Source organism: Gossypium hirsutum, chromosome D02 (assembly GCF_007990345.1).
Source record: "Gossypium hirsutum isolate 1008001.06 chromosome D02, Gossypium_hirsutum_v2.1, whole genome shotgun sequence".
Lineage (NCBI taxonomy): Eukaryota > Viridiplantae > Streptophyta > Magnoliopsida > Malvales > Malvaceae > Gossypium > Gossypium hirsutum.
The window spans coordinates 54,798,096-54,813,514 of NC_053438.1; the positions used below are offsets into that span (position 1 = coordinate 54,798,096).

Here is a 15,419-nt window from a genome sequence, read left to right on the forward strand (position 1 = left end):
TATTGGTTTTTAAGATTATATATTCATATTGGAGTGGGATGGGTAGTGAAGCAGAACATGCCAACTGTAGAATGATGGTGAATTTAGTAATATTTACTTGTATAATTTAATTATTTTAGATAAATTTATATTAAATTTTTTAATTTGGATATTCTTTTAAAATTCTTTCAAGTTTGAATTATTTCTTTTTACTTTATTTTTCATTCCATGTTCCAAAAGAAAAATAAAAAAATTATTATAATTATCAAAACATAGTAGGGTTAATTTAGGATTTTGGGGTTTTTTTCTTTTAATATTTTCCCTGTCACTAAATTTCAAATTTTAGAATAAAGGAAATGCAGAAGTGGGGCATTTATTGTCTTGATTTGACAAGAATAATATTTTAATAGATGGGCATGGGTTCTTACACCAGCCATTGCAAAAGTGAAATCAACCCATGTAGTTATGATGATGTGATGAAGAAAAATGTGAAGGGTGGGCGGCTTACTCTACTCTTATCCTTTTGCTTTTAAGTGACTATACTTGTATAAACATGATGTAATTGGAGGGGAATCTACTCACTCATTATCACCTTCTAATTTGGCCTCATTATTTTGTACCATGATCATTTTTCAATAATGTATCATTCAATTCTTTCTATTTAAGTTTTGAATCTATAAAAAAAACACTTCAGCTTTTTAATATTCAACATTATATAAAAAGCACCCAAAGAAAATGCCAACAGCATAATAATATTATAAAGAATGCAGAAAAAATTGAAAAAAGTAGGGAGGAGAGAAAGCAACATTTATAGGCAGAGGCAGGACATAGTCATACACACCTTTGCAGATGCAATCTTCTCACCAAACCAAATGCTACCAAACCCACCTTACCTGTAATAAACTGAATCTGTTTTTTGGGTTCTTCACTTCTTCCTTTAAGGCTGCTACCATTTAGAAAGAGAGAAGCAATGATCGTGGCAACCCATCATACTATAGTTGTCCCTAACCTCAGTCCAATCTATGATAATAGGTATTGTTTACATAACTTCAACCTTTGTTCAAACCTATACTTTGATCTAAACCGGTTTTCATTGCATGCTTCATTTATTCCTTCTTCTCTGGCAATATCTCTGTTGAGTTCTTTCTCTTTTTTGTTTCTTTTCTTAAGGGGAGCTCTTCTTGAGTTAATGCATGTTTTCCAAGTTTGGGGTTGTGTTCTTGCTTGGTTGCCGAAATCAATTAGAGGAATTTTGTATCAAATTTCAAAGTTCCCTTTCTTCCTTCTTCTTCTTGTTATTTGGTGTTTCGATTCTCCCTATGATTTGTTTCCGCATTGCCTGCACTAATGAATTGATTTAATTTGCTATGGGGAAGTGAAATTGTTTTTTGTTTCTTCCATTCAACTTTTACAGGGGTTGATAAAGAACTCTTTAGGGGTTGATCAACTGTTTGGATCTAATTTTGAGGTTAGTTAAAGTAAAATTTTAATATAAAATATATATATTTTTTGTTATCTAAACCTAGAGATATCATGGTAAAGTTGATAAGTTTGATAATAAAAGATGGATTCCTAATTTTAGCCTACCCGAATGTTGGACTGAATTAAGTGAAAAATTTTTGAGTTAATCGAGTTGACGAGCTTTATTTTATCATCTAACTCGATTTAAAATTTTTTTGAATTAAGTTGAGTGAAATGAAATTTGAGTCAAGTCAAATAGTGTGAAATTGTTCGAGTTAAATTAAAAAATTTAAAAAAAAAGATACTTTAGTATGATAAACTTGAATCATTAATTAACCTATATAGGTCCCAAAATTATTATTTTAGAAAAAAAATTAAAATTTTAACTTTCTTTATATATATTTTTAGAATTTTTTAAAAAAAATTAGAATTTTTATAAATATTTTGAATTTAAAAAATTATTTTGAATTTTTTTGTAAATTTTGTTGAGAGACCAATTTGCTCATTTTCAAAATTAATAGGGACCAAAAGGATATTTGCATCAATTTGTTATTCAAATTATTCATGTTATTCAAATTGTAAAATTCAAACTCGATTCGAATTTGAAACTAGAGTTATTTATTCAAATTTGTCAAATAACTCGAATTTATTTTTTATTTTCTAAATCAAATTTTACCCACCCATAAGTCTTAGCAAATAAAACATGATATCCGTCTATAATTTTTAGCTTGAGCTATCTGGGTCTAGAGGTGCTCATGGGTTGAGCCGGGCTGGGCTCAACTAAAAATTCAGGCTCATTTATTAGGCCCGGCCAAGCATAAAAAATGAGCCTAAAATTTTGCCTAAACTTGACCCGGATAAAAATGCTAAAACCCGGGCCCGACCCGGCTCGCCCTTATTAATTTTTTATATTATATATATATATAATACATCAAAAATACTAAAAACATTAAAATAAATATTTCCCAACAAATTGAAAATAAATTTTAAAAAATATGTAAACTTAAATAACACTAAGATAAATGTAACTTAACAAGTAAATGTCTCTAAAATAATAACAAAATTAACAAATGCCTTTAAAACAATAATAAAATTAACAATAAAATAAGTTTTATACAATATCCAAACAATAACAACAAAATAGTAGCAACATAATAGTAAAATGATAGCAAAATAGAGAGAAAACAATAAAAAAATATTCAAAAACAGAAAAAAGAGTAATTTTTTATCCTTTAGTGAATTTAGGTCGGGCCAGGCCCAAACAAAAAATGTTTTACCCGAGGCTTGACCCGTTTTTTAAAAGGGCCTTCGGGTCGAGCTGGTGACTCGACCCATAATCAGGTCTATCTCAATCATCACTCTAGTTAACATTAAATTGATCTCACCATATCCATGATTAGAGTGGTACAAAACAATAATAATGATGCTTTTGTATAACTAGGTCCGAGGATCAGTAAAATTTACCAATCACACCATACTAATGATGTATTTAAAAAATATCATCCCATAAGCAACAATTTATGTAGCTTGCTCGGTAGGGAAAGTACTAAAAAAATCAATTTTTAAAAAAATTAATAAATATTATTATGAATTATTTTTGTTTTTTTTTATATTTTCATATAAAATTTATAAGAAAAATACAATTTAATCCCAAAATAAAATCACATATGATAAACATTTGAATTTAACAAATAAAAAATTTCAAATCTGCAACCTTACCTAAATAAAATTTTATATAAAATTTACACATAAAATTTGTTTTCCACCCTGTATAATAATCTAATAAATTTTAAATCTAAATAAAATTAATCTTTTACTAAATAAATATTTTCTATTTAAAAAGCTTGTTATACAAACATTAAGGATACATTTGGAAAATCACTGGTAATTGAATTTTGGTACAATTGTTTGTAATTACACATTATTTATAATTACACATGTATAACATGTTTGGGTAACCATTGTATTTAATGAGTTTCGATGAATTGAGTGCAATTGGAGCATCTCAAATACACATGTGTTACATGTTTAGATAATTATATATTATTTTATTGGTATCATGTAAATAATTTGAATTCTATTGATGAGAGATAATTTTTCATATATTTTGATCTACTAAATATTTAACTAAATTGCATGCAATTTATTATAAATTATTTAAATTAATTTTAACTAAATTACATAGTATTTATTGTTAATTATTTAAATTTGATTAAGGACCAATCGATGATGACAATAAATGTATGTTTAATGGCAGAGAGAATAGTTTAATAAATATGGAATGCTAGAGTAATTCGATAAAATTGCATAGGATGTTTATTTTACTTTTTAATTTTATTAGTACTTATATTGTAGTATACTCCATTGCTCTAACATATTAGATATGATTAATGTAACTTTTTTAACTTATGAACTTGGCAACTAAGTTCACTTTAGTACTTAAACTTTTTTTTATTTATATTAGTCTTGAAACTTAATAGCTTTCTCAATTTGGTCCTTAAACTTGGATTTTGTTAAGGTGTGATGATGTGACCTTTTTAGATTGTATCGCATCTTCACTTGAAAATTTTAAAAATATTTAGATTTTATATAATTTTTTAAAATTTTAGGTGATGACATAGTACAATCTTAGAGTGTCGCGTCCTCACACTTTAGTGGACTCCAAGTTAATTCATGGAATAAATTGAAAAAAATTACCAAGTTCCAAAACTAACGTAGACAAGTATCAAAGTGGAGTAGTTGTCAAATTAATGGGTCAAGAATTTACATCAACTCTATTATATATGATGTTTTGATTTTAAGCTTTGTTATTTGTTTAGAGAAAAAAATTTCTCAAGTATTATTGATAATTTTTATAATAATTAATATTCTTTTTTAGAGTTTAAAATTATGTAGTTGTGTAATTATAATTTATACTATCAAATATGACACAGTAAATTACGATGTAATTAACCTCTGTTAGTTAAACACATCTAGGAAATTAGAAGTTATTATAAATATAAAAAGACGTAATTACTAAATTTTTAATTACATTTTTATTCAATTATTATGTGGTGTCTAAACATACCTTAAAAGATAAATTACTCTTTTTTAAGAAGAAAGAAAAACTTTTATAAATGATATGTAAAATTCAGATAAGTATCATCTTAAAAGTAATTTTTTATTGATAAAACTTAAAAGTAAATTACTTTATTCAATATTTTCAATACAGAGTTGGTATCACTTTTAACCGAGTCCCAACTAAGTTGTAAAATTACCAAAAGCTCAAAATTTTTATAAAGCAACAAATGTAAGTTTTGAATTTATTTTTGTCTTTTTATATAGAACTTGAAAAATAGATGCACATAATGAGGTTTGAACCCAACCACATTTAATTTTCATATCAGTCTTTTATAGGTTTGTTACATAAAATTTTTTACCTAAATTATAGGTGTGTGAAGTCCCAAACAAGGGAGTCCTTTATGTTTGGTTGGCCAATAGGAATTGTAGAATTAATTCTATCTTCTTTTTAATCAAAAAGCTCATCGATCTTCCACTCACGATCTTCGGGATTAATTAGCTGGTGAACAAAGACTGGTCCATTTTTCTCTTAAAGGTGTCAAAGTGACTTTAGAAGTTGGCTGACGAAGGAGCCATTTATCATGCCATATTAGGATATTCGAACCATTTCTTACATCCCGTCTAGTGCCTAAGCTCAAAACTTAAATACCTTCGTATAAGCTTTACGATCCCCTTGATCCTTTCCGGGTTTTTTTGCTTGAAGCAGTTCTTTGTTTGGGAAATAGACAAAAGTAAGGTTTCATACGGGTAGCCAATATCCTAGAAATGATCTTATAAGCATAGCAACAAAGGCTTATCGGCCTAAACAGCAACACCATTTGGGGGGCTCTTTGTTCTGGTATTTGGACAATGCTGGTGCTATTAAGATCTTTTGGAAGTGTCCCTCTTGTTACCAATTTGAAAATATCTTCTGCAATTAAGTCCCAAAATTATTGAAAGAAGAGTTGGGGAAAACCATTCGGCCTTGGGGCTTTGTAAGCTCTCATCCCAAAAATGCCCTATTTAATTTCTCCTTCGAGCTAAGGTCATTGTTAGCCTCATCCATTATGACTTCATTTACGAATTTAAGAACTTCATCATCAATCACAGCACCTTAAAATAATTTTAGATACGGGCAGAAATTTCTTCTTGTTTTTCAACCCATCCACCGTTTTCAAATTTTTAATCTCTAGATTCTATTTCTTCGTTGATTGAAGACTGTAGTGGCATGGAAAATTTCATTGGTGCCAATGCATTTCCTTCTTTTTCCATCTTTTATCAAGATCCTCTTTGAGCTCTTCTAATTCTCCCCTTATCTCGCTAGTAATCAGGCTTTGTTATAGGGTGTTTATTCATTTATAAATATTATCTATTTCTTGGTTATTACGGAATTTATTAGAGCTCCAATTTTTAAGAGAGTTTCTTATGTTGTTGAGTATTTCCCAAACATTCTCAATAATATTGGCACAATCATTGCCCACAGACCATTTTGGTTCAACTCCAAACACCCTCTTTCCTTGTCAAAGCTCAAAATAGGTCGGATGCTATAGCAACCTCCGCTATTCCCGCCTCGTGTGGAAAGAGAACTCCAGTGCACGTTGCAAAGAATTCTACTCTAATGAAGTTTTCTTCAATTCCATTGTCTGCCCAAGTAAACTCCCCTCCTTATATAGGGATCTTAGAGAAGTTGCAATCATCTTGCTCAAGTGTTGCTCCTTATTTTACTTGTTGGGATTGAATTCCGTTGATATCGCCTAGGCAAGGGACTATTAGTTTAGGAGATTAGATATAAGTTGAATATATTTGTAAAAGGATACATAAGAGCAGAGGTGGGGTCAAAAAGACTGGCCAACCTGACCCAGTAGAAATGTAGAATGGTCAATTTCTTCTGGACGAAGTTAAGGGAAGGGCGTTAAAGCTGGTTAATTAATCACTCAAATCCTGCTTTACCACCACAAGTCTTAATCCTTGTAATCCATAGACTTTAAAATACTAAATTCTATTAAATGATTGATTTTTTAGTGTGTTAATATAAATATGTAATTTTGAAAAAGTATTTGTACTAATGTTTTCAAATAACTGCATTTCTAAAATAGAAAAATTTTCATATTTTAAATTAGTAAAGGTAAATTTGCACTTTGTCCCCCTAAAAATGATAAAAGTTTGATTTAACCTTTTAAAAATTATAAAGATAGAGACTACTAAAATGAAATTATATTTTTACTATGCCCTCCTAAAAATAATTTCTAACTTCGCCCCTGCATAATAGTTCACTTTCAGCTAATAAATGCTATGTTAAGTTGTCTTTGTATTTTTAAAAAATGTAATTTACTTAATTCATTTAATTTTAGTGAATGAAATTTTTGTTGAATGGTAAAAAAATACATTTTATTAGTAAAACATATAAAATATTAAAAAGTTAAAATAATAATAGATAATAAAATGCAGAAGAGTTGTACAACATTGAAGCTGACCAATGAAAAGAGAGCTTTTAGATAGAGGGTTTAAAATAAACAAAAAAGGAAAAAAGAAAAGAAGGTATGGTAATGGTATTTAATATGATGGGCTAATCAGGAACCATTTTTTCTGAATAAAAATATAATACCCATAAAAAATTCCTAATTAAATCAAAAAATTAAAATAAAAGGATAAAAGAATAGAGATAAATAATAATATTATAGTATTGAGAGAGAGCGAGGGAGAGAGTGGCAATAAGAAAGGAATGAGCTAAAGAGAAAATTATAGTAAGAAAGGGAACTGGTTATGGTAGTAGAAATAGTATTATAGTAAGCAAAGAGGAAAACAAAGAAAGTGATGCTGTTAATGTTGTTGCGATACAGAATTTTTGAGCTTATATTTGTTGTGGGAATTTCAATTTTTTTGTTTTATTATTGATATTATTTTTGTGAATTTGATGTGTAAATATTGATTTCATGATTAGTTTGTGTTGAAGTTGTTTGTTTCCTTAAGGAGAATATTTTGTATTTCTTTGGAGGATTTTTAGTTTCATTTCCTTGTTGATCAATCATATAATGTGAAGATTAATATTTATTCTAGGATGATGAGTACTAAATTTTGCAAGTTTTGTTGTGATGGGGTTAACGTGAGGCGTGAAAGTAGAGGAATGAAGTACTGTGATAAAGTGCATCCCTCTCTCTGTGAGAGCTCGGAACCACCGTCCCCATGTTTTGTGAATCCCGAAACCATCAAAAGTGATAGTCTTGCCCCATATCTTGAAGCTTATGATTGTGAGTTTACAATGCAATCGGTAACAAGCAAGAGTATAACTTCTTTTAGTACTCATTCTTCTCCAGTATCTATTTGCCGATCTGCCTGCAGGTATGTATTGGTTTACATGACAATAAAGATGTTGAAACATTTTCCTTTTTTTATGTAAAATAGAAGAAACCCAATCCTCCTAAAGTTAGTTGTTGTTGTTTTTTACCTTATGCTTCATAATCTTTACCCTAGTAGTTAATGTGCTTATTTGTGTATTTACAGGTGTAGGAGTGATGAAGAAGATGCTCATGATTTTGGTAAGCATTTTTTGAGCCCTTCAACTAAATATTGTCAAGATGTTTCAAATGTAGATTCACATAGTCTTAGTGGTAGACATGACTTTTATAGTTGTAAGTCTGTGGGATCAAGTCCTTCAGTTAGCCCCTTTAGGAACAATTTTACTCCTTATAGAGTTGGGATTTCTGTACAGAAGAAGCAAGAAGGGAGCCCGATGGCTCAATATGTTGCTCCCTTTTATCAAGAAAACATGGATGCTTTAAGAAAGCCAAATATAGGGACCGAGGAACCTGATAATATTTATGATTACTCTGATGATTTTATTTTCCAAAATCAAAATGAAAAGTCACAAAAGCTTTTGGATTTTGAAAACAATGGCCTAATATGGTTTCCACCACCACCTGAGGATGAAAATGATGAGATAGAGAGTAACTTCTTCACATATGATGATGAAGATGATGATATTGGGGATTCTGGTGCAATGTTCTCATCAAGTAGTAGCCTTTCAAGTATGTTCCCAGCAAGGGAGAAACAAAATGAGGGAAACAAAGAGCCCCTTAGAGCTATAATACAAGGGCATTTTAGGGCTTTGGTGTTGCAGCTTTTACTAGGTGAGGGTATCAAAGTTGGTAAAGAGGATAATGCTGGGGATTGGCTTGACATTATCACAACGATTGCATGGCAAGCTGCAAAATTTGTGAAACCAGATACTAGCAAAGGAGGCAGTATGGATCCTGGGGATTATGTAAAGGTTAAGTGCATAGCGTCAGGAAATCCCAGTGAAAGGTATTGGATGCTTTAACTATATAAAAATTTCTAAATTCAAATTGTTTTATTGTTGTCCCAATTTGGATTCTTATTATACAAGCTTTTAAATTGTGACTTCCATCATTCTCACAGCACCCTTGTCAAGGGAGTGGTATGTTCCAAAAATATAAAACACAAGCGCATGACCTCACAATACAAAAATCCTAGATTACTTCTTTTAGGAGGAGCCCTTGAATTTCAGAAAGTTCCAAATCAGCTGGCATCTTTTAGCACATTACTTCAACAGGTTTGTTAAAAAAAATTGATCCATTTATACAAGTCAATATTCAATAGAAGGTTTTTGTCTGATTAGCAATTGTATGTTGTAAATGTTTGTGACTTAACAGGAAAATGATCATCTCAAGATGATCATTGCAAAGATTAAGGCTCTTCACCCCAATGTTTTGCTTGTAGAAAAGAGTGTGTCTTCATATGCCCAAGAGTATCTGCTTGAAAAGGAAATATCATTAGTTCTCAATGTGAAAAGGCCATTATTAGAGCGTATAGCAAGGTGTAGTGGTGCTCTTGTTTGTCCATCGATTGATAATTTATCTATTGCACGATTGGGCCACTGCGAATTATTTCGAGTCAAGAAAGTATCAGAAGAACATGAGATTTCCAATCAATTGAACAAGAAACCATCAAAAACATTGATGTTCTTTGAAGGTTGTCCCAGACGCTTAGGTTGCACGGTAATATTTTCTTTTCATTCATATGATTTATATGTTATGTCATTGTGGAAATTTTAAACCATGTAAGCTTCTATCTTCTTTTATAGATGTGAGATGGTATTCCTTATGTCTCCACATATTTCAATTTTGGGCATTTTGATGTTTTAATTGTTTCCATTCTTGGAACTCTAATGCATTTCCATTGTTTTGATTAATTTGTAAACATGTATTTATTAATCTGTAACTAGTGAATTGTATTAAATCTTGTCAGAATTTCTAAAGGTGTTTAGTATGATTCTTTAATCAAATCACTTTACTTCTCTTTATAGGTCTTGTTGAGAGGCAGATCTCGTGAAGAACTAAAAAAGGTTAAACATGTTGTCCAATACGCTATTTTTGCAGCTTATCACTTATCGCTTGAAACTTCCTTCCTTGCTGACGAAGGTGCTACTCTGCCTAAGATGAAAGTAAAACATTCAATTATTAGACCAGAGAAAATGCAGTCTGACAATGTCATTTTAGTTGCCCCTAGTTCCTTTTATCCTTCCAATTTCAATGCAATAGGCAATTCCTTTGCTCAAAATGATGCATCTCCAAGTCTTAATCCAAAGCAAGGAGGTTTAGAATCATTTCCTAATCAGGATGATCAAATTCATATTTCCCCATCTTTTGGTGGTTCTATTCTTGGTACATGCAATGATGATTTAACACCTATTGTTGATATGGATTTGTGTTCTTTGGAACAATTGAGTCGTTTACAAATGCCCCCTATGTTTCCCTGTGATATTAGAGATTTTCCCCAATCTGAAATGCGAGACACTATGACTGAAGAGGAGAGGCATAATATGCATGAATTGGAAAAATCTGAAAAGATTATAGAAGATGAAGCTTCCAGTGGATGTTTTTTAGCCACTGACACACACCAGAGTATATTGGTTTCATTTTCAAGTCGGTGTGTTCTAAAAGGAACTGTGTGTGAACGTTCACGACTTTTTCGAATAAAGTTCTATGGGTCTTTTGATAAACCACTGGGAAGATACCTTCAAGATGACTTGTTTGATCAAGTAAGTCTTTACAAACTTTGAGTGTTTTTAGTTGGAAATACTAGTTCTATGTTTCAATTATAATTTAATATGTTTTTTTTTTCAGGCATTTTGTTGCCAGTCATGCAATGAGCCGACTGAAGCTCATGTCATATGTTATACTCACCGGCAAGGAAACCTGACAATCAATGTAAGGTGCCTTTCCTCTCTTAAGCTACCCGGTGAACGAGATGGGAAGATATGGATGTGGCACAGATGCCTTAGGTGTGTTCATATTGATGGGGTTCCTCCAGCAACTCATAGAGTGGTTATGTCTGATGCTGCTTGGGGACTTTCTTTTGGAAAGTTTTTGGAGCTTAGTTTTTCAAATCATGCAACTGCTAATCGTGTTGCAACTTGTGGTCATTCCTTGCAGAGGGACTGCCTTCGTTTCTATGGGTAAATGTTCTAATGTTTTAAATCTTTATTCCTTTTTGAAGGTTAAGTATGATGCTTATACCTGTGAGTATGATTTTACAGATTTGGCAACATGATAGCAATTTTTCGCTATTCCCCAATTGATATATTATCAGTACATTTGCCGCCGTCAATGCTTGAGTTTAGTGGGGATATTCAACAAGAGTGGATAAGAAAAGAGGCAGCTGAGGTTTGTTATTTATTTCCACTTTGTTTTTATACTAGTGAAATCCATATATTCTGAACTTACTAACTATTTTGTCTCCTTCTATAGCTAATGGTCAAAGTGGAAATGTTATATGCGGAGGTACTGGATGTACTTGACAACATTGAACAAAAGAATAATTCATCAAATGCAAGTGACTTATCAAATCGTATTATGGAACTAAGAGATCAGATTCAAAAGGAGAGAAATGATTACATTGTAAGCGCATTGAATATTAGTTACTAAAACGATTGAGTGTATTTCTCTGATCAGTGTTGTTGAAAAATTAATTTTATTATTTGCTGACTATGGTTTTGTTTTTATAGAGTTTGTTACAACCAACTGTTATCGAGACATCACACCTTGATCTGACAGCTACGGACATCCTAGAACTGAATCGCTTAAAGCGTTCACTTCTAATTGGTTTGCATGTATGGGATCGACGACTTAATTCATTGGATTCTCATCTTAGGAAAGGTTCTGCATTCAAAGGTGAACTTGGTCTCTCCAAGGATGGGAAACTTGATGCTTATCAACAAAACACCTACAAATCCGCAGATTCACTGGAACCTCCTAAAAGTGACGCACGATTGGAGCAAAACTCTAGTTTGCCAACCTTTGAATCTGATGTGCCAAAAGAATTGGACCTTGCATTGTGTATTGAAAATAGAGAGGAGAATGAGGAAACAGATGAAAGCATCCATTCTCCTACATCTACTTTATCTGAAAGAATAGATTCTGCTTGGACAAGTACTGATCTACTTACATTAAAAGTTCAATCTCCAGAAGCATTTCAGGGAAATGAGCTCCAAACTCGTTTGGTCAAGCCAACAAGTAAAATCGATAATCTTCCTTTGAGAAAGGTAGCTTCTCCAACGAGGGTTCATTCTTTTGATTCTGCATTGAGACTCCAAGCAAGAATTCAGAAAGGATTGCACCCCTCAACATTGCATTTATCAACACTTAAATCATTTCATGCTACTAGAGATTATAGGACTATGGTGGGAGATCCTGTTTCTAATGTGACAAGTACCTACTCTTATACATTTCCATTTGAGGCACAAAAGTTGAATTTGTTACTTCGATCCACACCCACGTTAATCAATTGTGCATCTCATGTGGCTGAAGGGGCTCGGCTACTTCTTGTGCAAAGGGGTCCTAGTGATATTGTTATTGCGGTTTATGACAATGATCCCGCAAGTATAATATCATATGCTCTTATTTCAAAAGAATATGAAGAATGGGTTGATGATAAGTCCATTAAAATAGGAGGAGGTTGGAGTGTTGCTGATAGGAGCAAAAAAGATTCTGCAACTTCCAGCTTTTCACCCTGGCAGTCATTTGGTTCACTTGACATGGATTATACACATTTTGGAAGTTTTGGCTCTGAAGATACTTCATCTTCCATTGGTGCCATGTTTACTAATACAAAAAGGTCTCCACATTTAACAGTTTGTTTTGAAGATGACTCTTATGTTGGTGGTGGCATGGTGAAGTTTTCTGTTACTTGTTATTTTGCAAAACAATTTGATTCTCTTAGAAGAAAATGTTGCCCTAATGAAGTGGATTTTGTACGTTCCTTAAGTCGCTGTCAGAAATGGAGTGCACAAGGAGGAAAGAGCAATGTGTATTTTGCCAAATCGTTAGATGAGAGATTCATTATAAAGCAAGTACAAAAAACAGAGCTAGAATCTTTTAATGAATTTGCACCAGAGTACTTCAAGTATTTGTCTGATTCTCTTAGCTCAGGAAGCCCAACTTGCCTTGCCAAAATTCTTGGTATTTATCAGGTTTGCCCTCTTACTTTACCTTTTGAAAGCTTTGTTTTTATGTGTCCAATTGCTTTGTGGAGGGTTTGGTATGTCATTTTAATTGTAACTAATTTTGGCTGGCTTGATGATAGGTCTCTGTAAAATACTTGAAAGGTGGGAAAGAAACAAAAATGGATCTTGTGGTGATGGAGAACTTATTTTTCAGAAGAAGTATATCTAGGACTTATGATCTCAAGGGCTCTGCAAGATCACGATATAATCCAGACACATTAGGAAGAAACAAAGTACTATTAGACATGAATTTGTTAGAAACATTGCGAACAGAGCCTATTTTTCTTGGAAGCAAGGCAAAGAGAATTCTCGAGAGAGCTATTTGGAATGACACGTCTTTTTTGGCAGTAAGTTTCTTTTTATCATAATATTATAAGAATGGGTTCTTACCTTCCAAGTTTTGAATGTGATGTTGTAAAAAAAATTCATACCATTAAGCATGTTATTCTATTTTTATTTTGATTCTAGTATTAATGTATTGAATGTTGTCTTCAGTCTATCGCAGTCATGGACTACTCGTTATTGGTTGGAGTGGATGAGGAGCACAAGGAGCTTGTATTAGGAATCATTGATTTCATGAGACAATATACCTGGGACAAGCACTTGGAGACATGGGTTAAAGCATCTGGGATACTAGGTGGGCCAAAAAATGCATCCCCAACAATTATTTCTCCCAAACAATACAAGAAAAGGTTCCGAAAAGCAATGACTACATATTTTCTCACAGTACCTGATCAATGGACTTTGTGATTTGTTTCATCATTGATTCATTGGTTCATTAATAAGGCTCAAGTAATTTTAATTGTTGATAAATTGATAAGGGGCCTCTATTCTCTCAATAGCTGTAGGTTTTTCTCATTTATCCTCTTCTTTTTCTTTGTGGGTACAATTTTCCTTCCATTTATGCATATGGAGAAGGAACATAGTTTCTTTTAGGGGACTCTTTTTAATGACCTCTAAACGAAAGGAAGAGTTGAGGGGCTCCTTTGTAATTTGTATATTTTTTCTCTTTAATTTTGTGCATGTGCAAATAATAATCATAGGGTTCTTTTATCCATAACATGCTTCATTATAGTTGCATACATACATACATACATACATACATACATACATACATACATATTACCTCTTTAGGGAAAGAAACAGGTGCTGAAGGAAGAACTTGGATCTTAAGATGGTCGTCATCCATGTGTGCGTGTAAATTTGACAAGAATTGTAAAGAAACTTTACTTTTAGGTTGTTAAAAGGTTTTGAAATGGTGTATAAAGGTTTTTTGACATTTAATTTTTTTGGTTTGGATTCATTGTTTCTGGCTTTGCCAAGATTATAGGTGAAGTTGTTAATATTGCAAGATGATAATTATGTGCGGGGGAATTGGAGGGAGATATGCGTTCATTTCTTCCTAATAATAGGTTGAACCTTTACGAACATGAATTTCAAGTAAAGATAAAAATTTTTTTTGAAGTAATCAAAAATTTCTTTTCTTTAATAATAAACCCAAAACCCATGTCTTTAAAATTTAATTGAATAAAAAAAATTACAAATTGAAGATGATTAAGATAGAAAGTGTCCTATAATTTCTTTTATTTTTATTAAAAGAAAAATTAGTTCAAAGCTAAAAAAAGGGAAATTTTAAGGAAAGTTGCTAAAAATTTGCTTATGAAGAAGTTTACTTAAAACCTAAACCATGGGAAATTTACTTAATTTAAAATGAGTTAATCATCTTTAAATTATGATAAACAATCAAATTCGAGTTTCAATCGAGCTTATGAAAACTCTTTTGATAACTCGAGCATGAAATATGACCAAATTGTAAAGTTTTAAAACTTTAGGGCCAACATCGTGATGTCATCAAAATAGTATGTCACATCATGACTTCAGGCCGCTCGACGTCACAGCGTGACTCACTATTTTGGTTGACATTGCGATGATCTAAGTTACAAGTCGAGACATATACTTTGTTTTTTATAAAATTTAAGCCATTTAGTACCTATGATGCGTCGTTGAGAGCACCAAAAATATCCTATCCCTATAAAATAACGAAAAGAATAGTATAAGGGAAGTAGGGTCAAATATTCAGGGACTGGATTTGCACAAGTTCCTGTTCCTCAAGATCCTAGGTAGAGTCGTGCCCAAGAAAAACGACGTGCTTGGAAAAAGAAAATTAAAAAACAAAATTAAAAGTTTGGTTGAATTGAGATTGCATAAATTGAAATTGAAATTGTAAAAATAAATAGAGTTGAGAAAAGAGAGTTTTTGATGGAGAGATTCCAACCTTCGGTTATCTCGATCCTCTTTGGGTTAAATCCTAGGCTTTTAGGTGATCATTTTCGAACAGAATAAGCCAGTTATAGTGGAAGAGGATGCCTACGACCACCAGCTCCACTTAGATTTTAAGACTTATGATTTAGAGGAACCT

The 15,419-nt window shown here is 31.9% G+C and overlaps 1 protein-coding gene across 7 annotated transcripts; it reads left to right on the forward strand.

Moving 5' to 3' along the window:
* The first annotated feature begins 671 nt into the window (after positions 1 to 671).
* Positions 672 to 14,057, forward strand: LOC107910033 (putative 1-phosphatidylinositol-3-phosphate 5-kinase FAB1C). 7 transcript variants are annotated; one of them, XM_041088816.1, is made up of 14 exons: positions 751 to 1,011; positions 1,394 to 1,447; positions 7,537 to 7,818; positions 7,981 to 8,015; positions 8,189 to 8,781; positions 8,896 to 9,049; positions 9,150 to 9,494; positions 9,803 to 10,537; positions 10,623 to 10,954; positions 11,036 to 11,162; positions 11,247 to 11,396; positions 11,504 to 12,967; positions 13,081 to 13,347; positions 13,496 to 14,057. In XM_041088816.1, exons 4-14 carry the CDS (start codon positions 7,992 to 7,994, stop codon positions 13,748 to 13,750), a joined length of 4,446 nt encoding a protein of 1,481 aa, XP_040944750.1. In that variant the 5' UTR covers positions 751 to 1,011; positions 1,394 to 1,447; positions 7,537 to 7,818; positions 7,981 to 7,991; the 3' UTR covers positions 13,751 to 14,057. The 7 variants fall into 7 exon arrangements, with proteins under 7 accessions (XP_016693255.2, XP_016693257.2, XP_016693258.2 ...); XM_041088817.1 differs by having other exon boundaries at positions 8,192 to 8,781; XM_016837766.2 differs by having other exon boundaries at positions 672 to 1,011; positions 7,981 to 8,781.
* Positions 14,058 to 15,419: the final 1,362 nt, after the last annotated feature.

Bases quoted from the DNA above. Each gene is read 5' to 3' on its own strand.
- LOC107910033 (XM_016837766.2), top strand. From the start codon at position 7,538: ATGATGAGTACTAAATTTTGCAAGTTTTGTTGTGATGGGGTTAACGTG. The intron at 11,397-11,503 runs GTAAGCGCATTG...TTGTTTTTATAG, and splicing joins AGGAGAGAAATGATTACATT to AGTTTGTTACAACCAACTGT. The intron at 12,968-13,080 runs GTTTGCCCTCTT...GCTTGATGATAG, and splicing joins AAATTCTTGGTATTTATCAG to GTCTCTGTAAAATACTTGAA.